The sequence below is a fragment of the Juglans microcarpa x Juglans regia genome, chromosome 1D (genome assembly GCF_004785595.1).
Source record: "Juglans microcarpa x Juglans regia isolate MS1-56 chromosome 1D, Jm3101_v1.0, whole genome shotgun sequence".
NCBI classification, from domain to species: Eukaryota; Viridiplantae; Streptophyta; class Magnoliopsida; order Fagales; family Juglandaceae; genus Juglans; species Juglans microcarpa x Juglans regia.
The window spans coordinates 42,214,615-42,242,124 of NC_054594.1; the positions used below are offsets into that span (position 1 = coordinate 42,214,615).

Genomic DNA, 27,510 nt, shown 5'->3' on the forward strand with positions numbered 1-27,510 from the left:
GGAATGTTTGGCTCTGATAATGACCGGTTGCAACACTTCAAGCATGCCATACAACACATTCCATCTGGAGCTAGGATCAGAAATTGCTCCCATCGCTAGATAGTTTCAAAATCTTACCATGCACCATCTTCCCCAATTTAAGATTGCTTTGTGTTGCAGTCACAGACAGCAGAGACCCGAATGTCAACTGGTCAGGTTCCATACCTTCAATTCGCATTCTGTCTAAATTATGAAAAACTTCTCTAATATTTCCTATCTGGGCATAGCCCGAAATCAAAGAATTCCACGAAACTATGTCCCTGCTATCCATAAATTCAAAAAACTCCTTAGCATCCTCAACGCTTCCTCATTTACCATACACGTTTAATATAGAATTCGCCAAAGCTATATATCAGACTCAAAATCGTACAAAATTGCACAACTATGCAAACACTGCAAATGGGTAAGCTCAGGAGCTCCAGAGAGCATGGTTAACAATGTAACCGAAGTGGGCTGAATTCCTTGGCCCCGCATCTCATTATACATCGAAAACGCTGTACAAACATCACCCATGCGCGAATAACATCCAATGACCGCAGTCCAAGGAACAACATTTCTTTCGGGCATCACGTCAAAAACTTTGTGAGCAGTGCTTGTGAATCCGAATTTAGCATAGAAATTAATCAAAGAAGACGCAATATAAGCGTCCGAAGAATACCCATTAACAATGACACGTTGATGGAGCGAGAAGCCATGCGACAATAGGTCTAGAAAGGTGCAGGCTTTGAGCAGACTAGGGAGGGTAAAAGCGTCTGGAGGGGTGTTGGTACTGAGCATAGAGGAGTAAGTGAGAAGAACTTCACGGTGGGAGCCTTGGGATGAGAGACAGTTGATGACAGCGTTGAATGACTTGGTGGTCGTAGGGTGAGGTGGTGGCGGTGGTTTTAAGGAGTTGAAGAGAGAAGGTTTTAGTTTGCTCATAATTCATGTTAGAAGGCATGGCGTAAGAGAGAGTTCTCTTGCCACTACTGAAAGCATTGGGAGCGGGAAGGCGCTTATACTCTGAAGTGAAAATGGGATCACATAGTACAAGTTTGGTTCGGCTCGGGATTGGGCAGCGAAGCACCTTTGCCCAATTCCTTAACCCAAAACAAGCACTCCCTCCACCTATCGGATAGGTTCGCGTTCTGTAATAGCTTACCGACTCTTGATGTCTTCGGCCAGATTAATGTGCAATCGATTGCAAATAATTTTATTCTGAGGGTTCAACAAGTTGTCTGAGTTCGGTCTAGTCTCGAGTGGTTCCAAGGATTGTCCAAATTATAAACTGGATTTGCACGGAGGGATTTGGATTCCTTGAAGTTTGGTCTCCAACTTTCTAGCACTCAAAGAGGGAGAGAGTAATAGATAAATAAAATGTTCCCCTAACATATATAATTTTTTGATTAATTTTGTTAAGAATAATGCTTTTTGGTACTTTTGTGCCACATCCAACATCATGAATGTAGAGTTCCATCGAGTCAGAACATTCAAGCACAACATACTAGAACATTCAATCTTAAGATCTTCTGCTATTGCCTTAAACTTGGCAAGCCTTTGAGGGGAACCCCTCACATATCGTACAATACTGCGAACTCGGGTAATGAAATCATCAACCTCTTTTAACCCCTCAACAACTATGAGGTTGATGATATGAGCACAATATCGAACGTGAATAAACTCGTGGGCCCGAATGACATCATCTCTCACTGTCGTGTTCCGCTTAAACCAATCAATTGTTGTTTCATTGCCACTGACATTGTCAACTGTAATACACAGTACTTTTCGAATTTTCCAGTCCTTTAAATAATCATCCATCTTCGCCCCAATGGATGCACATTTATGATCCACAATATCTTTAAAACCAATAATTTTTTTATGCAAAATCCACTCACTGTCAATATAGTGTGCTGTGATATACATGTAGCAGACATTCTGTATGGAAGTCCATGTGTCAGTCGTAAACGACACTCTCTGGCCAGTGGTAATAAACATCTTCCTCATCTCCGCCTTGTCCTTCGCATGCTTCTTCATACAATCTCGCATCACTGTATACCGTGATGGAATGAGAAATCGTGGCTCAACAAAATTTAGAAACTTTCGAAAGTCTCTTTTCTCGACTGTGGTAAATGGCATCTCATCAGTAATTATCATCTCTGCAAGTATGTCCCTCAACATCTTCTCATTGTATTGAGGGATGACCAATTTCTTAGTCTGTGTTCCATCAGTGGCTGTAGAAGTTTGGTAACTGAGGTTGGTCTGATCAGTGGCTTGCAATCCCTTCACTATCTTATATCGTTGGCAATCATTTAGATGTGCTATTAACACACTGGTACCTTGCTTCTTCGAATGGCATCTACAAAGTGATCCATAGTAATGATATAATGCTACCGGATTCGCAATATCACTAGAAATTTTGGTGAAATGCTCCCATGTCCACGACCTATTTTTAGAAGGCCGTGGTGGTTGATCTTGCTCAATGGGCATTTCCTCCTCTTCGTTGAACATATCCTCATCCTCTATATCAACTGGAAATGGGAGTCAACTACTTGCACAAGATGTAGCTGCTCTAGATGTAGCTGCCTTAGATGTGGCTTTAGGGATGGAAGTACCCATCGGTGTAGGAGTTGTAGCATTAGCATCCGCCACATCCCCTTGTAGACGATCCATGTCACAATCAAAGAAGTTGAAAAAATAATAATGAAAAAAAAATTAGTTTAAAAAATAACTAGCATTTATTAAATATTTAAATTAACACAAAGATATAAAAGTATTCATTGCAAGAGGGCACATCATTATTAAACCTGGAAATGTCACATGATTTATAGAAATCATTAATCGAAAGTTTTATCATTCTTTTTACTTCATACAAAACAGGCCAAGATGTTGGGCACTTTGCGTTGCATGAGATTGGTATAGAAAGCATTAATCGATGTCATTTTCTATCCAAACTTGTAACATACTGAGTATTGTCTTTAATTTCCTCAAGAAAATGAAGTGTTGTAAAGGAAGAAAATGAATATTTATTGCTATTACATTTCAAAATATATATATATATATATATATATATATACACACCATATGATTAAGGCAAAACTATCAGTGTGTAAGGCTCATTATGATTTGTTCAAAGTCATTAATTCAATGGAAACAAGATTCAACGAACTTGATAACGATGCAGTTCCTTTCCTTTTTAAGACTATTTGAACTACCCACGGTAGAATCAATTTGCATATTCAAACTTTTAATACCAATACAACATACCAATTTGATATGTCATTTCATCATAATTAAAATTTTTTTGAATGTTTCTGAATACCAATTTAATTCATGCAATTTACAAATTACTAAGAAAAAAAATTATTGTATAAAATCATGCAAGGAGGCAGAGAAATAAGAGGCCAATAAATAACAAACACTGTCTATCTTCTACTTATCGTCATCATCTGCTGACATTCATCTGTTCTAATTCCATATTATGCATAAATGCACTCTCCACCCCGGTAGAACAATAAGAAAATGAGCAAGAAAATGGAGGAAGCCCAGCTTGAGTACATGATGGAGCAAAAAAAGGTGCATCAAGAAAATGATGGGCTTATAATTATATTTATCGTTAATTTGGTGAAATTAATTAAGTACATTTATCTGATCTGGCGAAGCCCAACTTGAGCTAGATCGATCGATCATTGGCATTCGCTTTTAATTAGGCCGACCATTATATATATATATATATATATATATATATATATATAGGAACGATAGCTAATTAAACCAATTAATTAAGCTAGCCGTCATGTATAGGCGATTTTGATTAAAGAACATGTGTGAATAAGTGAATTTAAAGAAGAGTGTTGAGAATTATACTTGCAAGTGTTCATTAGTCGGAGTTAACATCTCTTACACATTTTATCAAATACTATGCATGCATACAACACAACTTACAAACACATCATACATTTCATTAAACACATTTCCTTACTATAAATTTACAAAATCAATTCAGAAGAATCACAACAAAATACTAATTCACAAGAGAGTGAGAGACATTTACATAAAATTAATTAATTAAACTACTAAATTTAATTCTAGGGCTCGGAAGTTCGGAACCCCTCACTCTCACCGTAGGCTGAAGCTAAACGGAGGCTGAAACTCGGCTTGAAGTCGCATAGAGGAGCAACGAGGAATGACGGCAATGGAGACGCGAGAGAGACGTGAGATGTAGCAAGGCAGCAGAGCGCAGACGCAGCAGATGAGAGAGAACTAAGAACAGAGAAGGAAGAAAGAAGAAGGGAATGGGGGGCTCCTGCGTTTTGGCCCCCTCCGCGTGATAAGACGATGTCGTCTGTGGGACGTCGTTTTACATTTGGGTTTTTTTTTTTTTAAAAGAAATTCGGAGTCAAAGTTAGGAGTTCAGAGCTCCGAACTTCGACTCCGAAATCCAACCACTCCGACTCCGTCGGGGTCGAAATCGGAGTGGATTTCGGACGGAATCAGAAATTCCAGAATTTTGCCTAGCCCTATTGATAAGAATGGAGTATGAGATAGTGGAATGCATTCCTTTTTCCAATTGGTCCACTTTTGATTGAAACCAAAGTGATTAAAAATATATAGTAGGAAGGACCATTCCATAAAATCAAAAGCTATTTCCATATCAATTTTTATGGCCATAAGTCCTTTCCTACCTCTTTTTTTTCTATAATGTATTCATTTTAGCCCTTTATATCACTTTCGCACATGCCCCACTCTTGTCTCTCGTTTACTCTCCATCACTTCGTTTATATGTCTTTATCTGTTATGCATCTAGAAGTTTAAGGAATGATTGGAAATAATTTTCGTTGCATCTCATTTTCTTTCTAAACATCATTCAAACTCAAACGCTTTCAAACTAATTATTACAACTTTATTTAGCTTCCAAATAAAAAACAAACCAGGTTTGTTTGGTTCAAAAAACAAACTCTAGCCAAAGTCGTTGGATTTTTTTTTTTTTTTACTCTCAACTTTTTAGCTATTTTTATAAGTAATTTAAAATATAACATTATATATGACGAGATATTGCAAATATCAAAAGATATGAGGTTATCATTGTTGGTTAGATAAAATATTTGAAATGAATAAAAAAATATTTAAATGTATAGAGAAAAAATAGCTAAATTGACATATGATGTATTGTACAAGTCAATATGTAAAATAGAAAAAAATAAATTTTGGTGCTATATTTTGAAGAAGAGAAATGCTTTGTGTACTTAGAGCATTGGCATTTGATTGACTATTTTACTCTTTAAATTTTGACTAATATGTAACTTTTTCACTTTTAGCTAATCATTCAAAACTTAAAGTCTACATTGGATTAGTCATCACACTCTCTATAATAATAAAATATCATTATTTTTATAATTACTTTTTATTTTTTAATTAATTCTATTTTCATAACCTCCTATAATCTCCAACAATCATATTCTCATAGTGCATAGCGGTTGGAGACTGCATATAATCTCATTTTAGCTCTTTGAAAGCAATTTACAGGTTCCACCATTGCTCTTCTACATCTACATCAATTTCTTTTCAGAAAACAGAGTCCAAACTAATAAGAAGAAAAAAAAAAATCTCATAGACCAGCAGCATCCATGCTGGCAACAGAAATGTATAGAATAACAATAAGCAGCCCCTCTCACTAGACAGAAACAAGTAAAGCACTCAATTCTAACGTTGGGTAGTTGGATCTACACAATTGCAGTTATCTTCTTCTATACCTCTGGCTTGTTGGCTCTTACAAACTTCTTAACTTGTTGCCCATCTCTATGAAAGAAGAATGTTGGGGAGGCTTTGATAACCCACCAAGAGATGAATTCCCGAGACACTCAGTGAGCAAGGAACATTTTCCATTAATATACTTGACGTAATCTAAAATAAAAACACCTAGTTACAAGCATTCTGCCACTTGAAACTTAAACTGAAAAATTAAAAACAAAAAAGTACACTCGCAAAGCAAATCAATCACAAGTGTTATGCAACACTCAGTTTGTGTGGTGACTCAAAACAAGTTTCCGTTGAGCAATTGATACACATTGAAAATTTGTTTTACCTACATTATAATTGATGATATTCTTTTGGGTTAGACAAGTGTCACACATTTCTTTCCCATCACTAAGTTTCTTTGGTTGTTGGCAACTGGCATGACTGATAAGGTAACAAGTTTCTATCTAAAAAAAAAACAGTATACTCGACTATGTGTATACTGTTGGCGTAAAAAAACAGCCTAATAAGAACCAACTTGACTTTGTTGAATAGTTAAAAAAAAACAAAGCATAAGCACAAGAAGTTAAGGAAACCACATAAACTAGGTTTCTTATAAACACAGGAATTTCTTGACAAATCACAGGTTGCCTATTTGCTGAAATATATTGCATTAAACACATTTAAATTTTTCTCAAAGTTGTAACTAAGAGGAAGGCAAAGCCACAGATTCGGAAAAGAGCAGTCACATACAATGTATAATAAATTTCATAAAAGGAACAAAAAAAAAAACATTGATCCCAAAATCAAGCCATAATGTTCATTAACCACTTTAATTTCAAAAAATCCAGTGGATATTTCACTATCGGGGTCCGAATCAGGGCTAGACCGTGGCTATGGTGGGAAGATTAAGCATGAGAGACCTATAATTGTTCTAAATATACAGGCTATTCATCTTGGCCATTTTGCATTGCTATTTCAAGAACCGTGCAAATGCGCGAGACCATCCACAAATTCAAACCCTCTGCTCCCTTGCCACTCACTCCCCGAGACCAACAAATTCAAACCCAAACATCAATAAAATCAAACCCAAACATCAACAAAATCCAACCCAAACATCAACAAATCAGGGCTAGAATCAAAGCTAGGGTTTCGAATCACACCCAAGTAACATCAGCAAAATCAACAAAATCAAACCCAAACCAACAAAATCATCATCAAAATCAAGGTAGGGTTTTGAATCTTACCGTGTGCTTGGGAGTGCCGTGCTGGGGAGTGCCGTCGCGGGAGAGAATGTATGCGGGAAGGAATGGTTGTGGGAGAAGAGAAATGGGGAAGAGGAGAAAATGGGGAAGAAGAAAAACAGGGAAGAAGAGAAAAAAAAAACAAGAAGAAGAGAAAGAACGAAGAGATGCGGGAGAGGGAAGAAGAGAAAAAGAGAAAAAAAATAGATGAAGAAAACAAAGAAATGAGAGAAAGGAGACGCGAGAGAGGAAGAGGAAAGAAGAGAAGAAGAAACGCATGAGAGGAAGAGGGAAGAAGAAAGAGAAAGGAGATGCTGGAGAGAGAGAGACGCGATATTAATAAACAATTAATTTGGAGATGATATAGTACTTTTCATATTTGAAGAAAAAGATGAATTTACTGTAACTAATATTTAGGATGAAAAGTGTTTGGCTAATTCAATATAGGCCAACTATTTATAAAGTTAGTTAAATTTAGGGATAAAATGTTATTTGAAGAAGCCAATGTAGATGCTCGGCTCGTTTGGATACATAAACTATTTTATCTCATTTTATTATTATAAATTTTTTAAGTTTTCACATAAAATATAATAAATAATTTAACATTTTCACATCTCAAAATAATAATAATATTAAAAAATAATATTTTAATAATATTTTATTTAATTCATTTAAAATAATCTCATATCATTTTATCATCTAAATGAGCTTAAGAAAACGTAAGTAAAATGTACAACCTAAAATCACACGTGTCAAGGTCCAGCTAAAAGTTAAAAAAGAAGGAAACAAACAGGGAAAGTAAGATAAAAAAGCAAAAATAAAAGTAAGATAAAAAAGCAAACGGAAAAGTATTAGACCAATTGTCTCCAACCCAGCACGCCTCAAATCCAAATTGATGTCCACTAACGATATTAAGTTTGGGATTTTTTGCATTTGGGATTTCATGAATCTCTGCACTCAGAAACTGACGGTAATATATTTTTTTCTCTCGTGGTTTAGAAATTTATTTAGATTAATTTGTTAAACTGAGCAAGTCTTAAAGATGGTTTTTGTTTGTTGAGTTTATTTGAACTGATTTAGACGATGTTATTGTTGTTCTTATAAATTTGGTGTTGGTGTTGAACTGAAGTAAAACCAGTTGAGGAAGCAAATTGTTACACACCTTCAATGCAACATGCAACGTGTGAGGGAAGGCCCACCATAGAAGGGCTCAAGCCTAGGAAAGCCCAACCACGAAATCCGGGGTTAGAGTAGGGGAGCTAAAAATCCTGGACGAGAGGATCGGGAAGTAAGTGTAGGCCTAGTCAAGATGGGCCTTCGACTCAAGGCCCGAGAGGATCGGGGGTCTGCAAATTAGCAAGTCTAATCATTGAGCCGGACGAGTACAACATTAACATGTACCCGGTCCCAGAGTCACGGATCCCAGGCACGAGCCGACCTAGATCGGTGTCAGGAAATTCGGCACACGATGGAGCGTCCCAAGAGCCAAGGACGGCTCGCCCGCGATCTAACATCTCCTGGCATGACAGAGAAGTGGTAGCCGCACAGACGTAGGACGACAGGCACGACACGATCTCTCGCTAGGCCGCAGACTGGCCCCCACTAAGGCGACAGAGAATGGGTGGTGGCAGGCCTAACGTTTGACATGCAACGATCTCTCTCAACTGAAGGGCCTGACTCAGATATAAATAAGGGATAACCCTCCTACGAGAGACTCTCGATTCAACATGCATAACCGTTTTGCTTCGCTCTGTATTTTCCTTCTCCATCACCAGAGGACAACCATTTGACTTAGGCATCAGAGTGACCTCGGAGGCCACGAGAGCCTCTATTTCTTCTTAGTTGCAGGCATCAAGGAGTTTGGGCTTTGTGGAACTGTTCGGACTACGAAACACAACATCAACACAATGTATCAAACACAGCCTCGATTAAGTCTTTACAGAGTATGTTTTAAGATCACTATTTTTTAATTTTAGAATCACTAATAAGATGTCATTGTTTTTTGTTTTTAAGATTACTATATTTGGAATCAAGCGAGTACACATTTTGGTACATCTTTCGCCATAAAAGATAATGAGCGACATAGATGCGGTGAAAATGTAAGTCTTAATATTAGTAAACACTTTAGTAAAATGTGAAGACGTGGAGTTTTTCGTTAATAACATGCGATTGATATTAATATTGTGAAGAATCTTATTTTCAGGTTGGCCCACTCATTTTGATAACAATTATTTTATCTGTTTTGTAATATTTGCATTTTTGGCCTCAAGATTTCAGAAGTCATGGTGGATGACAATTTGATATACAAAGATGCCCTTGTTATGTAGTGAAAAATATTATATATGATGCCCTTTATTTTTGGGTGACTTTATGTGTTGATGATTGGTTGCTACTATTATTAGTGTGTCATATATTGATTTTAAAGAGCTCTAATCTGGCTCAACTGTAATTTCCTTTTATTATTATTGAATATAATAGATTATTAAAATTGACTCAATTTCGTGCCTATCATTTTTTTTTTATAAAGATATGACTAAATCTAGTCATTATATCTCAGCATCATTTAAAAAATTAGGGAAATATGAAATCTCATTTTGTTGAAGTTTTTTCTTCATTTTAATAATGTTTCCGGTGAAATCTGAAATTTCACTTTGTTAAAAATTTTTCTTCATTTTCTTCACGAGGCGTTGCTGGGTTGGGGCGTTTCCTGTTGGTTACTTTTATTTTTCTCGAAGAAATGCATTTCCGTTTGTAAATTCTTGTTTTTTTTGGCCTTTTCCGTTTCTCTTATTTTTCCGTTACTTTTGCTTCGTTCACTTTGACTTTGATTTTGTCAATTGTTGTCACGTGTGATTTTAACTTGTATGCGTTTTTCTTACGTTTCTTTAAGAAGTCTGAGTAACCCGTTTAACTTGACGGGTTTTTATTTTTTTATAATTTTTTTTCCATTTTTTTAATATATTTAAATATTTTAAAAAAATAAAAAAAAATCTCAATACACTTAAAATTATTTTCTTAATTACTAAATAAAAAAAAATTTATCAAGCAGTTAACTCGAACGGTCGAATTGAGAGGCAAATAGGTTTTTCCTTCTTTAAGTACGCGTAGCAAGGCCCGGCCGTTGGGTTACTACGGATGCAGACAGAGGTTCAAAAGTCATAGTCAACATTACTCTGTGTAAATTATTTTTAATTCAATTAAATCCAATTTTTAATTTTAACTTTTGAAAAATAATAAATACACATAACTTTTTATAATATATTATATAATTATATTTTAAAATGAATGATAGTTTAGTTAAATATTTTATAAAAATAATATTATTTTATAAAAATATCTTCATTTTAAAATATGTGTTATAAAATATGTTATGCGATGAATATCATTGCTCTTTGTTTCTTTGTGCTTGGGGGGCTTTTCTTAGGTGTCAGCTCAGTCGTTATCTTTGAGCCAGCGGACAATGCAATGAGAAATGTTTTAGATATAAAATGATTAAATAAATTTTATTATAAAATAGATTTAATAGATTATATAAAAATATGTTATTGTGTAAGTTTATTTTTGTATAATTTTTTTAGAGTAATGATACATGTACAATCTATTTTACAATTTTTTATATAATTATATTTTAAAATAAGGATATTTATGTAAAATGATGTTATTTTTATAAGTAACTTTACAAAAATGTCCTTGATTTAAAATATAATTATATGAAAGGTTGTAAAAAGTATTCTATGTCTATCATTTTCTTTTCTTTTATATTAGAAACATTTCTCTCATGTAATTATTTGATAATCAAAGCAATTTTTCTATACCATCCATATGGCTCTTTAATTATTAATTGCAATTGCTTGAGCATGAGCGAATTATTAGTACGTACGTACGTAGTGGGTGTTTAGCAACACGATCGAATAGTAGTACCTTTCTTTAAAGCATGCAGTAGGATTGCTTCTGGTTAGGACTGTTTATTCGGATTCCTGCCTGATAATTCGGGTGTATTCGGATCATAATTCGAATTTCAAATTCAATCCGAATTTGCATTGGATTAGCCCGGGTCAAACTTGGGCCGGCACCCAGGTTTACAACTCCCATTTTTAGTTTTTATTTTTTATTTCTTCTTCCATATAACAGATTGCTCATTAAAGTAAGGCAAATAAATTTAAAAATTACTACAAATGATACCTGGACTATGGGTGATAGAGGAGAAACAGAATGTAGAGCTAGGATTGTAAAATTAACAAGTAGAATTTTTCTTTAAAATTATGGCTCTTTTAGCGAGTGCTGTTCACAGCAACTCATGAAAACTCGCTGTAGGAAATGATAGCGATTTACATGGTGCCGTGGAAGAAAACTTGCTAAGATTACATTAACGAGACAACGGGTATTCCGTACGTGACAGATAAAGGATTTACAGATACTGGGGTAGCTAAGACTATTTATATATCTGAAGAAGACAGAGAGTTGAAGAACTTGAGAAGTTTTCCTATTGGAAAAAGGAATTGTTATAGCCTGAGACCGGATCAAGGTAAAAACAATAAGTTCCTGATCAGAGTTAGATTCCTGTATGGAAATTACGATGGCAAAAACCAAGCTCCAGAGTTCGACCTATATCTTGGGGTCAATAAATGGATGACAGTGAAAAGCACGGCTGAAAAAAATTATGAGATTTTCCACCTACTCTCAACGGATTACATCGATGTGTGTCTTGTGAAAACTGGCCAAGGTCTACCCTTCATTTCAGCATTGGATCTACGACGTTTGGACAATTCCATATATCCGATCACTGCGGGCAGGGCACTTGATTTGCATGACCGAAAGGATGTTGGTAGCACTGGACCATTAATCAGGTAAATCAGTACCCTCATGAGCTAGAAATAGAGTGATGCTAAAAAGAGAGAGTGAAAAAAAAAAAAAAAGAAGTTCGAATTTTAGGGGTGTTATTATATAATGAATACTTTTTTTTTTTTTTTTTTAAGAAGAGCCGAAAGTCACATGTCCAATTGTGACTCCGTCCCAAATTTTATTGATCAACCCTCACTTGTGGCGAAGGAAAACCGTGATTACAACCCGAAGCCTGGGGGCTACAAATATTATAATAAAACTAAAACCCAAGCCTAAAAAACCAACTAAACTCAACCACTATACAAAAGCCTCAAAAAACCTTCAAAATAACAACCTGCAAAACAAAATCTGCACGAACATAGAGTGAGAAATGAAATGATCAAATGCAAAAAAAGACATACCTCTCAAAAGACCAGCTCACATAGCTTTCTATCAACTGCTTCGGATTCTACGTAAGTAAGGAAGGCCCCCTCTATCCAGCCTAATGTTACCTCTAATAGAAGGAGGCAACTCAGGAAGAGACAACCATGATCCCGTAATACCATTAGCACCCATTTTAGCTAAACCATCCGCAACCGAATTACATTCTCTATAACAATGAACAAATGAAACATTAATCCCAGCAAGACGACTCTGAATTTCATCCCAATAGTCTTCCATATACCATAAGCCACATCTTTGATTCTTCAACCAATTTAGTACTAACAAGGAATATAGTTCAATCTCCACAAATAAAAAACCCATCAAGCCAATATATCGAAGCCCATGAAGTAAACCCATCAGCTCAGAATAATTGTTCGAATGATGCCCCATTGCTATTGCAAACCCACAAACCAGATTACCTTTCTCATCTCGAATAATTCCTCCCGCACCTGAAGGGCCCGGATTATCTAGAGAACAACCATCAACATTCAGCTTTACCCAACCTTGCTTAGGTTGTTTCCACCTGACCGGGATGACAATCTCTTTTCTCATGACATTTAACGGCATATTAAAACATTTTAAAATACCTTCATCACGCTGATTGAGCAAATTAACATTATTAAGTTTAACTGCAATCCAAGAAACCCAATATTTGATGGAACACCAAACTTGTTGTACCGATTCCATTACTCCTTCCATCCGGGCTTTACAACGACGACCCCATAACTGCCAAGTGATGATTGCCAGAAGAAGTCCCAACAGTTGACCAGGACGATTAGAATTCTTAGCCCTCCTATACCAACACTCCACCCTCTGTCTCCATGAGCAACCTTCCACCCAAGGAATTCCAAGAACCACCGAACATATACGCCAAATTTTTTTAGCAAAATCTCCTCCCGCAAGAATATGATTAAGATCTTCATAAGTATAACTGGAACAACAATCACAACGGGAAACAATAGGAATACCAATTCTGCAAATTCTATCATCCACAGGAAGACAATCATGTATGGCCTTCCACATCGTGATTGAAATTTTTTTTGGAAGAGCAGAATGCCAAACCCATTTTGCCCAAGAGAAATCTGGTCCCCTCAAACGAATACAATTCCAAGCACTCTTCGAAGAAAAATTACCGTCATCGTTAGGAAGCCATATCAATATATCTTTCCCATGTTTAACCCTACCCAATTGCATAATAATATCTTCAGCTTTTTGATGCCCAACCAACCCAGCAAAAATCTCTATATTCCAAACCAACCCAGTTTTACAATCTTCCAACTTAAGATTTGGCATACCCGAAATCTGAATATTATGACTAAGAGGGGCATCATCAACCCACTTATCATGCCAAAAAAGAAGCTTACCCTCTCGAACTCTCCATTTAGAATTTGCTTGCACTAAAGGAATACTTTTCAAAATTATCTTCCAAAAAATAGACCCTTTCTTTGGATCCACCATAGAAATATGTCTATCACTAACATACTTAGCATGAAAAAAATTAGACCAAAGAGATGTACCTTGCAAAAGATTCCAAGCTAACCTCATATGTAGAGATGTTTGCACATCTTGAAGACTCCGAATACCCATCCCACCTTCCGAGACAGGCTTACAAATATCCACCCAAGAACGCCATTTTTTCTTAGTTTTCCCATCTTTTACACCCCAGAAAAAGGTGCTGATGATTTTTTGAAGTTTCTCAATAACAGCTTTAGGCGTCCTTAAGATAGAAAAATTGTGAACGAGAATACTTTGAAGCACATGTTTAATGAGAATCAGACGCGCCCCACTGGATAACATTCTGGCTTGCCATCCCTCCAATCTACATTGAACTTTAGCAATCAAGTCATCAAAATAAGCTATTTTCAATCTTCCTGAAATAATAGGAACTCCCAGATATTTAAAGGGAAAAATCCCTTCCGTAAAACCCGTGAAACGAAGAAGTGCCCGACGTCTAGAAATAGGAATCTGCGAAGAGAAAAATATAGAGGACTTGTTTTTGCTAACTACTTGCCCCGACCATTGTTCGTACGTCTTCAACACATCAGAAATAGTTCTTAAGGAATTTTTGCCCTCATTACAAAAAAGCACCATATCATCCGCATAGAGTAAATGAGAAATAATGGGGGTACCCCTTGGATGGTAAAAAGGAGTAATCTTACCCATTTCCACCTGTTTTTTTATCATCCTTGTAAAAATTTCCTCAACAATAATAAATAAATAAGGAGATATAGGATCTCCTTGTCTCAACCCACGACCTCATTTGAAAAAACCTTTGAGAACCCCATTCATGATCACAGAGAACCAAGGATTAGTGATGCATTTTTGAATTAACATGCAAAAAAATTCTGAAAACCCAAATGCTTTAAGAACATGCAAAAGAAAAGACCAGTCCACACTATCATATGCTTTAGCCATGTCAATCTTCAAAACAACATTTCCACCATGAGCCGGCTTATTAATAGAATGAATCAATTCTTGTGTAATACTAATATTCTCAAATATGCTTCGACCCGGAAGAAAAGCTCCTTGTTCAGGAGAGATAATTTTTGCCAATATGGGGGAAAGCCGATTAACCATAATTTTAGTGCATATTTTGTAAAACACGTTACACAGGCTAATTGGCCTAAACTTATCAAAACTTGTCGGATTATCCACTTTAGGAATTAAAACTAAGAAAGTAGCATTAAAAAACCTCGGAAGATTCTTACCTCGAAAAAACTCTAACACCGCATCAACAACCTCATTACCCACTATATGCCAACATGATCGATAGAATCCCGATCCAAACCCATCAGGACCTGGACTACTATTTTCCGGAATGGAGCAAAGAGCTTCATAAACTTCCTGGGATGAAGGAATATGAGTAAGAAATTCATTTTCACCCCGAGAAATAATAGGTATGACCAAACCCCCCAGATTCGGCTCTTCACAACAAGAACCAACCTCCAGGAATTGTGAGAAATAAGAAATAGCCCCGTCATGGATTTGTTCTGGTGAGGAAAGAGTAGTACCATCTGCAAGTTTCATCTCTTTCACCACTTTATGATTACGCCGACTGACCGCACGGAAGAACGAAGATGTCGCTTCTCCCTTCTGAATCCAACCTTGTTTAGCTTGTTGAGCCAAACGTTTTTCTTCCCTATCCAACCAAACTGAAAGCTCCAATTGTGAAACCACGAGATCATCCTTTACATCTTTGATATATTCAGATTGCAGACTGACCTCCAAACCCTTTATCCGAGCCTCAAGCTCTGCTATATGAATTTCCGTCCTCCCAAAAATGTGCTTATTCCACTCTCGCAATGCAATTCTAAGTCTTTTAAGTTTATTCATAAGCACATTTAAGCTTGAGCCTCCAACCACCTCCACCTTCCAAGAATTCAAAACACAGTAAAAAAATTGGGCATGAGATACCCACATTTGCTGAAATTTAAAAGAAGGATAACCATAAGTAACAAACGGATTCTCCAAAAAAATCGACATCAGTGCATGATCAGAAGAGGTACGTGATTAATATTCCAATTTAGCATCCAGAAAAATATCAAGAACCGCTGTATTAAGAAAGCAACGATCAAGCCTCGCCCATTGCCTAGATCTCCCCCAGTGACCATTACACCAGGAAAAAGAATTTCCACAAAAAGGCATATCTAGAAGACCACAAGCACCCACCCAATCATTAAACTCCTCCATAGCCAAAGCTAATCTTGGCCGTCCCCCTCTGCGCTCCGAATCATTCCTAATAATATTAAAATCTCCCATCACCATCCAAGGTAATTGGTGAATATTAGCTGCCATCAAAACATCCCACAGTCTTCTACGCTCCAAATAGGAGCATTTCGCATATACAAAAGTAATTCGGACAACATTAGGATTATCAATACGAACTGTCAAAAATTGATCACCCATATACTCAACAACAAGATTTAATTCCTGAACCCAAAACATCCATAACTTACCTCCGTCATCAACATTAGAGCAACAACAATCAAACCGCAAACAATCACGCCACAAATCTAAACGGGAATTACTTACCATTGGCTCAGCAATAACAAGAATTTTAGGAAGAAATTTTGATACCAATTTTTTAAGGCGCTTTCTTGACGTACCTATCCCCCGAGCATTCCAATACAATAAAGATGACTTCATAAATTAAGCCGGGCGGGCTTATTTACGACCCTAGAAGAACCTCTTATCTTAATACCTTTCCCTTTCCTTTTCTTATTCAATTGAATCTGAATCCGAAGCCACAATATTGTCTTTAGCTAAGTGATCCAATGACCCTTCCGAGTCCGAATCTGAGCAAGTGTGACCATCTGAGCAACAATTCGTACGCGCAACCTCCTCATAAACTGAATCATCTCCTTCCTGAACAGAGACCTCCTCCAGCGTCCGTCCTTCATGATTTTCCGTTTGCAAAAATTCCATAATGGGTGCAAGCATGCCCCCAGTTTGCAAACCTGCCATATCAGTCTTAGAACCCGACGCCACACGTTCTTGGTCTATTCCTGAACACAAACCTGCATTTTCGTCTAGCGGCTTAGGTTCCACCAACATCCCCTCCTCAAGATCAACCACCTCCAGTTCTACGTCCATTGATCTACCATGCCCCACCTGGTCAATAACTGGATTAATGGGCACCTGAATTGTGGAACCCGGTTCTCCATCAGCCTCTTCCTGCTCTAATATTGGAACTGCTTCCATTCCTCTGTCTTCAACACCATTCATACGGTCAGCATCTGATTTCTCCCATACTTGATCATTTGGAATAAAGTCCTCCACATTCAACTGCCTCTCTTCCACCTTGCTAGACTCACCCTTCTGAACAAGATTCCCACCTTTGGTTTCCTTGATAACCCAGACCTGTTCCATCGTTGCCTTCTCTTTTGGTTCTGTCATCTGCACATTACGTTTCTTGCCTTCACCTTTACAAGTCTTAGAGTTATGACCTTGAACATGACACTTTGGACAGTATGCCGGCAATGTCTCGAACGCAATACTTTGATAAAGACTTTGGGGGTTTCGGGGGGTACCAATCCACAACGCTTGAATAGGCTCTTTAGAAATATCCATCTCTAAACAGATTCTTGCACCATCTGTACGAGTAGCGCATCGGGTGGGATTATCTCGCTTTAGAAATCTTCCAATTGGAGCCGTAATGCTACGAAGGAAAGACTCATGATAGTAGTTTGGTGGAAGACCTGGCAGCGTGATCCACACCGGCACACGGACTGGTTCTTGATCTTCTTGGAATTCAGTAGTCCAATGGAAAACTCTATACGGTACTCCATTGATTTCACAATTCTCACGAGCAAAAGCCTTAACAAAATCTTTCTCCAACGCCAGTCGCACGAAGACATTCCGCGGCTTACTCATAGATGAAACAATCGGTTGGTTTGATAGACCCCATCTGGCTTTGATGAATGCTCTTATGGAATCAAGAGAGGGTCTTTGTCGGAGAACTTTCAATACTAGAGAGTATTGAAAAGGTATAGCCGAGCGGTCCACTTCATCTTTAGAGAAGATAATACAGACCTCTCCATCAACAATTTTGTGAGATCGGAATGGTACCATGACTTCAGGGATAGACTGAGGAGTCTCCAGGACCAAGTTTGCATAGGATCTGAGGCGAGGAGCAACCACCGAAATGGCCTGGTGGCCTTCGGTGATAGCCATGCATAGCCCCAATCACACGAACGATTCTTGGAGTTTCTTGGACGATTCTTCCTTGATGTTTTTTCACTTATTACTCGAGAAAGAATTTTTAGGAACCCTTTTTTGTTGAATAACTGTGTTACTCTTTTCTATGATTGCCTATGTTCTTCCCATTCCATTCTTGCGTTTAAAGATATATATGACATGTTGCCCTTTGGATTATGAATTAATATGCGATGAGTTAATATAAAAATTGAAAATTAAATAAAGACATGCTAAAGTCTTTATTAACAAAAAGGATTTCCCAACGTCTTTCAGTTGAATAACTTCATAATAGTAAGTACAGACATGCAAAAGTCCCAAAAATAAAGAATAATGAATACTTAAACGTATGCACGTCAAGTATCATTTTGTTCTTAGTATTTACAGTGCAAAAAAAAAAAAAAAAATTCTGCGAATTAGGTATAGAGACGATGTATGATTGCTTATTGACAGCCTTTTTAAAATTAGAACTACGTTTTGTATTATCCAGAAAAACATGTTGAAGTCAAACAAACTTTTTAACTTATCTTTTTAAAACTATTTAAACAATTTTTAAAACCTCTAAAGCAACTCCTAACAACCCTTAGAATAGACACGTTAACAAGAATTAATCAACACGTTAAATATACTTGTTTATATAATCAGTCAAGTCATCATACGACAATCAGTGAGATATAACAACGAAAATTCAAGATAGTCGAAGTCGAAGTTTTTTCTTTCACATTGGTGAAAGGCAGAGAAAGAGAGAGAAAAGTAGAAAAAGAAGATACAAATAAATTATTGGGGCGACTCGAGTCGTAAGAGCCGCGTACCAAACTAGTTCCATTATTTATTGCTGCAATACCCACGTCTCCTCGGCAGGGCACTAAAATTATATTTAGTGAGAAATTAGACAAGAGATGGATGTTGGTGCAATTACAGAGATGTTTTCGGTTTTGAAAGTGAGCCTGTTTTTTGTTATAGCGACTGCTGTTCTTGGAGTTGGCAACTCAGAACACGCTGCTGCAGGGAACATTAATAATATTGGTCATGGTGGAAGAAAACTTGCCGAAACTCCTAGTCCAGGTAATTAAGTACATATATACATTATTACTCTTGTGGAAACCTACTATACATGATCTTTCTAATTTATATATGCATTGTCTTAATTAAATTGGTCCATCCTAAGTTATTAAATTGTATAATTCACGGAGACTGAGAAGCTTGTTTGTAGTAATCCAGAGCAGACATGCTATGGCGGAAAGCACACTTCTGCTCTAGCACACAGCTTGTTTCCTCAAAGCACAGTACTTCTGCTCTTGACAAAATTATAAGCTGATTACTTTCATACATACTGCATGCGTACGTATAGTAATATAAATACAATTATTCGTCTATTAAAGAGTTTAATAATTATTAAGTTTATATTATGACATCTTCCTTGACGCGAACTCAACGATTAAGATTTGAATACTTCTTTAATTAACGAATACTAATTTCTTCAATTCGATTTGCTTAATTTGATTACTTAAAAACCAAAGAAAGTCCAACACTGTTGATAAACGAAGTACGTACGTACTAACCCCTGTTTTATTATAATGTGTTTTAATTATTTAGACTAAATTATAATCCAGGACCTGATTTTTATTTTTTATTTTCTATTTTTATCTTTTACTTCAAAACCAAAATGTTTGTCCTTCAAAGACAAGAACTTTTGTGAAGCTTTTAACTATTTTTTTTTTTTTCCAAACAAATCTCCCTTACGTGCAGAGTCCGAATTCAAACAACAGAAATCTCTAGTATGTAATCATATGAAATCATCAATTATCTCAAAAATTTAAAATGATGAGAAGAGATTTAATCATTTATATTTATTTTAATAAATAAGCCAACGGTTTGGCTTTCACGGTATTTGCCGGCATGCTAGTTCTTTGACAAAAAGGTGTGCTAAATGATAATTCAAAAACATGATTGGCTTAAGTCTTAACGTAAAAAGTGTTTGGACATTGAGCTGTTCGAGATGAATCTTGAACATGTTACAAGGATTTCTAGTGTGTGCGAGCGCAACAGAAACAACAAATTAAGAAGCCGATCGATAATTATGATCTGGATGAACTTATTTGAGTAGTAGATCGGCACATATATATATATATATATATATATGTGGATTGCTAATTTGTTCTAATTAACTCTCTTTTTGGTGTCAGAATTTCAAGGTTTCATCAGTATTGACTGTGGTAGCAATGTTGAAGATTACATTCACCCGACAACGCGTATTCCTTACACGTCAGATGAAGGATTTATAGATACTGGAATAGCTGCAACGGTGTCTCGAAATTATGATGATCGGGTGAAACAGACATTGAGAAGTTTTCCTCAAGGCAAAAGGAATTGTTACACCCTGCGACCTAATGAAGCCAGAAACAAGAAGTACTTGATCAGAGCTAGATTCGCGTATGGAAATTATGATGGCAAAGACAAGGGCCCAGTATTTGACCTATATCTTGGGGTTAATAAATGGAGAACAGTAGACAATACGAATGAAACCTACCATGAGATAATTCACGTAGCTTCGACGGATTACATAGATGTTTGTCTTGTGAACATTGGCCAAGGTGTACCCTTCATTTCAGCGTTGGAGCTACGGCATTTGGACTCTTCCATGTATCGCATCGAGAGCGGGGCACTGTTACAACTTCGGCGAATTGATGTTGCCGGAACTGGCAATTCTATAATCAGGTGAATCATTTCATACACAATGCTAGTAGATTTGGGACTTGTCTCTAACATTACTCTATCTTGATTACATGTCAATTATGTTTATGTGATTACTTTTTGTGTGATTTCGTGATTAAATCTTCTCTTGCATGCGTTTAATCATCTTTGGCTCACGTTCATCAATTCATATAAAAGCTAGCGCTTCTATTCCAGTATCATTTTGTTCTGACACTTTCTGGGGGAAAATAACTGCTGCCATTTAGGTATCCAGACGATGCGTATGATCGGTACTGGCACGCTTCACAACAAAAAGATGATTGGATTAAAATTGCCTCCAACTCGACCATTTACGCCTCTAGCAGTGGTGAAGCTTATGGATTGCCAGTTGAAGTGATGAAGACTGCTGCCAAAACACAGAACGCGAGCATTCCCTTAAAAGCTAACTTCACGCTAGATCCTCTTTCAAAATATTATTGTTACTTCCACTTTGCTGAGGTTGAGAAACTTGAATCTGGCCAGCAGCGGGAATTGACAATTTCTTTGGATGATCAACGCAGCTATCTGACAGAATCTGTTATACTTGATTATCTAACTCCACGTACAATAGCCCAAGATAATCCGCCAATTACCGGAGCGCCGCGGTTATTCTTGTCAATAAATGCGGCTCAGGGAACTCATTTTCCTCCAATCCTCAACGCCTATGAGATTTTCAAGTTGATAGAGCTACCAAATGAACCAACTGCCACAGAGGACGGTATGCCTTCTTCTCTTTTCTTTTTTTCTTGTAAGGATTAAGTGCAATATTTTGGTGTTTGGTGATGGTCCTCTGTATATATAAGCAGGAGGAGTCTTTTCTCAACAAAAATAAAACACAATTTATGTTCTCAATGTTGTTATTAAAGGTCGAACTATTGATTCCAAAGGCTTAGTACTGTCATACAAATTTAATCAACTTTTTGACCCTCAGAACTTCCATGAAGGTTTTACTCTATTGACATTGACCTCTGTAATGTGGACCTACTGTGATACCAATTATTAAATATCATCTAAAAACTCTAAGACTCTGATATTAATTTGATTAAACCTTAACCTCAAGATCATATCACTCGTGTGAGTGGTGACGGTCCTATATATGAAGTCTTGGGAGGACTAAAGCCCCCAACATACCCTAACATTGCATCCTTTTGCAGGGGAGTCCTCAAAGAGTTGCATCAGTTTAGTGTAAACCGATCCTCTCATGGGAAATCTATCACTATAGGAGAATTACAAGCTTGGGGTGTACAATATTATGATGTAATTACCACCACACATCTTCAGAAGAACAATTTTGTTGTTGTCTACAGTTATTTATTTATTTATATATCAGTGAAATCTGGGTATCTTCCTCCATGGTCATACGATTAACAGCCAAAGCAAACTTTTGAATTCTTAGAAATGGCATAGTATCATGGATAGCAATTTTAGTCGTCACCATAGAATCCACAAACGTACTGTTGGTAGTTCTAATTCGCTTTGAGTATCATACATGCTACTACATTCAGGCAAATTCAGCCTCATGGCGAAGGCACATCTGTACGTGCATCTGCTGCAAATTTTGGATCAAAGTGTCACAATTCATATTTATTTCTTATATTTGTATCTCAACTTCTCCCTCCCCCTCTCTCCCACATTACTTTTCAATGATTGTCTGTTGATTCTAGTTTTGCCATTAATAATTTTAGTTAAAGCTATCATGGAAATCAAGACACGGTACAACGTGACTAGAAATTGGCAAGGCGATCCATGTGTACCAAGTGAATACTCATGGGATGGTTTAAACTGCACTAACGACAATCCTCCAAGGATCATCTCATTGTAAGTGCGCTTCCGAAACATAAAACTTCTGTGGAGGCATGCATGCTGTGGAACATTCATTTTGACGGAAACTACAAAGATAGTGGCTCCCTTGTTCACAGGGGCCAACTACGAGAGATTTTTTTTTTTTTTTTTTTTTAAATTTTTTAATTTAATTATTATTTATTTTTTTATTCCAACTTAACATTAAACAATGGCAATAACTTCCTTGTTTCATAATTTCAAGCAGGAACTTGAGCTCAAGCAATCTGACAGGGGATATCGATACTTCATTCTCCAAGCTCGAACTACTGCAGTCCTTGTGAGTCTTAATTTGAAATGTGATAAACATTTAAGCATTCAGTTTCTAAACACCAGTGTTAGCCAGACACCAGCAGGTTTAACAACACTGTCAACACAGTCTGCCAGCTTGAGATTACCAATTGATAGATGGACCCCTGATTGCTGAGATGTTAATAATTAGAGTGCATTTGTGGGATTTGATCATATCACTTGCTAATATTTTTATGCAAGATTTTTTTTCTTTCTTTTTAGGGATTTGTCACTTAACAACTTAACTGGGCGACTGCCACAAGTTTTGGAACAGCTACCTAATTTAAACACTCTGTAAGATGTGGAACTCTGATCTAGGTATTGCGAACAATACCTTCAGGGAAGGAAATTGAAGTGATCTACTAACACTATCTTTGCAGGGATTTAAGAGGGAACAAGTTCACAGGTTCAATTCCTGAGGCTCTTCTGGAACAGTTTAGGAATGGAAAATTAGACCTAAGGTTAGGTTATCTTCCTACCTCCAATATTTCTTTTTCTCCATTTCCTTATTAATGATATAACCACTTTATCCCTTTTTTTTTTTCTGTACATTGCAAATGCTTGATGAAGTATATTTCCAACTGTAATTCTTCTTTTTTTTTTTTTTTTGTATGACGGATGGCATCATCTAATATATAATAACTGACCTTGACATCTTTACTTGATGCCTTGATGCACTTTATAAAAGGGTTGATGCACATCCAGATCTTTGTCTGTACACTCCATGTAAGGGAAAGAAGAAAAAGGAGTTTGTCATTCCAGTTCTTGCATCGTCTATAACAGCAGTCTTGATCCTTCTCTTCATCGTTAGTGCTCTTGCTATATATAGAAGGAAAAGAGGATCAGGTAGTTCGTTCTTTATTTTCTGCTGCTTAGTTGTTATCACAGTTTATATAGGTGCGCTTGCTTACAAAGATATAGCACTCAATGGAAATTAACCTTATTTTCTTGTGATACACCGAAGTCTTTGATAATTAAGCCCGAAACAATTTATAGAAAGATATAAAAAAGAACACGATCATGGATGGAAACTTCAAATGATCGATAAATGAATTACATTAGTGGAACACCATGATAGGTGATAGTGATGAATGTGCTCATTCTACTCACCTGGTGCTTGGGTTCAATTCTCACCACACTCATGTTTACACCTAGTTAGAAACATGTATCCATTCTTTAGATTGGCTTCCTGATGCCCTTTCTTTCTCAAACATTAAGATAATATTATTAAAAATAAAGAGTCTTGTGCTCCCATTCATTATGCATTCATGGTTGTACTGTCTATACCATACAACCATGGCATCTCAATCCCCTGCTATCTTGTAAAATCAAGTATCCCCAAAATCTTCAATAAGTGGGACACCGCTTCGTACCATCTTGAGTATTACAGACTAGCAACTCCATGATTCTAGCAACTCCATGATTCTATCAATTCCATGATTCTAGCAATCTCATGAGGCTAACCTTGAAAAAGGATCTAACGTCACATCCTAACATAGACAAGCATGAAATCCAGGACTTCTTCTAACATTACTCACTGTCAAACTATAATGCAGAAACCTAAGCTCAGAACACTACAACATCACTGTATATGGGATTTGGTTGTACAAACCTGAGGGTTAATGTGCATTCCCTTTAGGATAAGTGGACTCGGGATTTAATTATAGTAACAAGCATGAGAGATTTAAAACATAAACTAAGCACATGACAATGCCAGCTGCAAACTTATTTTTAGCAGAGGTGAATGTTTCAATTTTGATTATTTTTCTTGCTGTAGACATGGTTACCAAATCCAGCATCAAATCAAAGAATCGACAGTATAGCTACTCTGAGGTTGTCAAGATAACCAATAACTTCAAAAACGTCATTGGCAAAGGAGGATTTGGAAACGTGTACCTCGGCAAATTGAAAGATGAAATTCAAGTTGCTGTTAAGCTTCTCTCTCCTTCATCAAACCAAGGGTACAAGGAATTTAGAGCAGAGGTTAGATGGAACAGAAGCCAGTGTTTGCAATTACTTGAAAGTTTCAAAGACAACAATTTCACGCAACTAAACAATGGAACTCCATTTCTAAATGCAGGCACAACTCTTAATGGTAGTTCATCATAGAAACTTGGTTACTCTTGTTGGATACTGTGATGACGGTGAAAACAAGGCGCTCATATACGAGTACATGGCTAACGGGAATCTGCAGCAGCATTTGTCAGGTATTTGCAATCTCGTTTTTAAAGGCTCCTCTCATCCTATGAGTCGCTAGCTATACGTTACTTTCATCAAATCAAAAGTACATCATAGGTTGGCTTCTAGTTAGAGCAAGGAATCTGACACAGTGCAGATCATCCCGAATCCTTGTCAAGTCATTTCCTAAAGGCAATCCCATAAGTTTATACAATGAGGATAATGAATTTGCATGTTTCACAGAAATTCGACGGAGATAATTATTTTCTTGCATGATTGTAATAACCTGGGCTATTTTTTTATGGCAACCAAACTGAATGAGACAGAATTGGAATGTTTTTGCTGCAGTGACAAACCCAAATGTCTTAACATGGAATGAGCGACTTTGTATTGCAGTGGACGCTGCACACGGTTTGCAAACAAATTAACCACATAATTATTCATCTTCAGCATCTTTGAATTTCTTTTTTCGTTCGCTTGAATAAGTCCACGTTGTTTACTTGTGGAGTTACAGGTTTGGAGTATCTACATAATGGTTGCAAGCCACCTATCATCCACAGAGATTTAAAACCATCCAACATCCTGCTAAACGAAAACATGCAAGCCAAGATAGCTGATTTTGGGCTTTCTAGAGCCTTTGCCACCGAAAGTGATTCCCATGTGTCAACTTGCCCAGCTGGCACTTTGGGATACGTCGATCTGGAGTAAGTGTTTAGAGCTATTGACTTCTGCATAGCTCTTTTTTTAGTTATACTGTAATCAATTATCATGTCCAAAGTTCTAGTGAAATTTGAAACACACTATACTTTTTGTCCTAAATTTTCTACTACCAAAATATGTTTTTCCCTTGAGCATCCAAAATGTATGGACACCCTTACTTTATTCACCAGTGCGAGTTGTCTGTGTTTTAATTGCAGAATTCCAACATCTAGGAACTTCAGTAAGAAAAGTGACGTCTATAGCTTGGGGATTATTTTGTTTGAGCTTATAACTGGTCGCCCTGCAATAATAAGAGGTCCTATGCGAAACAATCACATACTTGATTGGGTTTATCCTTTGATTGAAAGGGCAGATATTCAAAACATTGTTGATCCAAGACTAGAAGGAGAATTCAACACCACTTCTGCATGGAAAGTTGTGGAAATAGCCATGTCGTGCGCACTGCCGGTTGCAATCCAAAGGCCAGACATGAGTCAGGTATTGGCAGAACTAAATGAATGTTTGGCTCAGGTATTCACTCGTGGAAGAAATCAAAGGATGACAACTGAGTGCAGAACTTCAAGCATGCCACACAACACGTTCCATTTGGAGCTAGAATCAGAAATTGCTCCCATCGCTAGATAGTTTCTGAAGAAAACTATGCTCAAAAGTTCCTTTAATACAATATGACAAGTGATCTGTTTGAAGACCTTATTATATCTTTGTTTCATGAGTTTATGTTTTTTTCAATCGAGTATGAGACCGAATACTATTATGCATTTCAACAGCTTTCTAGGTTCTATAGGACATATAAAGTACAATGATTACTTGTTTGTATTCTGGATGTGTCTGAAACACTGCTTGAAAATCCATATATGCTAATCTACATGATGCAGAGGAAGCTGAATAGATTTTATGCAACAATATTAAGGGAGCAATTAATCAATATCAATTCAAGTCACTGTCAGAAATAAGATCCTCTTCTTTAAGAAGAAGAGAACGTGCCATCAATGTATATGGGATGTAAGCTAGCTGCCTAGCAGGATGAAGTAGCAGAAGCAAGCGTAGCGTTTCAGGCCTCCAAAAGTCGGAATATGAAAACAATGCTGGTTGTAGATGGAAGAAAATGTGACTGTGTGAAATCCTTTAAAAACAAACCTTCTTAAAAGAAAACACTCTTAGAAATGTTTACTTAGAATAGATCAATTAACTATTTTTTTTATTTCAAAAATATTTACAATCACCCTTTTCTACAAAACCTTTGTTGAGGCTATAATCCCACTTATATGGATACTAACTTGTTTGCCCCCACTGTAATATCAGTCAAAAGACTCAAAACTTTGACAATTAACCTGATTTTATTTATTAGAATTCCAGTACTTGAACTCTCTTTAGATCATACGAAAATTCAAATATTGATCATTTTGATCTTTGTCGAGGTATGGCAAACTTTTTTCCTACGTTAATTTTTGGATTTTTTTTTTTGGATTTTGTTTTTAATTTTATACATTAAGGGAGCATTAAGGATGCTGTGATGTGATGTCTCTGACAATTTATTAATGGAGTTTTTACAAAGAGATCAACCTAATCAATCTAACAAATATAGGGACTAAAGTTAGATTAAAAAATACAGAGCAATTTCATTTTGAGACAAACCATATTGACTAATCAAATAGAAATGGTAAGAAAATACTACAACATATATATATATATATATATATATTGATATTATTTTTTAGATTTATTGGTAAGTTATGAGTTATTTTGAAAATAGGGAAATTATAAAGAAATTGTTCTGGCCTAGTTAGGCTTAGCC

At 36.6% G+C, this 27,510-nt stretch overlaps 2 protein-coding genes across 2 annotated transcripts; one reads left to right on the forward strand and one right to left on the reverse strand.

The window, feature by feature from the left end:
- Nucleotides 1-384: 384 nt before the first annotated feature.
- LOC121247652 (pentatricopeptide repeat-containing protein At4g04370-like) lies at nucleotides 385-960 on the reverse strand. The gene has a single exon (XM_041146053.1). It carries the CDS (start codon nucleotides 958-960, stop codon nucleotides 385-387), a length of 576 nt encoding a protein of 191 aa, XP_041001987.1.
- A 17,900-nt stretch (nucleotides 961-18,860) lies between these two features.
- LOC121247661 (putative leucine-rich repeat receptor-like serine/threonine-protein kinase At2g19230) lies at nucleotides 18,861-26,446 on the forward strand. Its single transcript, XM_041146063.1, has 13 exons — nucleotides 18,861-19,019; nucleotides 20,141-20,672; nucleotides 20,915-21,405; nucleotides 22,373-22,505; nucleotides 22,735-22,806; nucleotides 23,040-23,111; nucleotides 23,198-23,278; nucleotides 23,506-23,663; nucleotides 24,595-24,800; nucleotides 24,898-25,024; nucleotides 25,344-25,406; nucleotides 25,510-25,699; nucleotides 25,913-26,446. The coding sequence occupies exons 1-13, from the start codon at nucleotides 18,878-18,880 to the stop codon at nucleotides 26,337-26,339; spliced, it is 2,694 nt and encodes an 897-aa protein (XP_041001997.1). The 5' UTR covers nucleotides 18,861-18,877; the 3' UTR covers nucleotides 26,340-26,446.
- The last annotated feature ends 1,064 nt before the right edge of the window (nucleotides 26,447-27,510 follow it).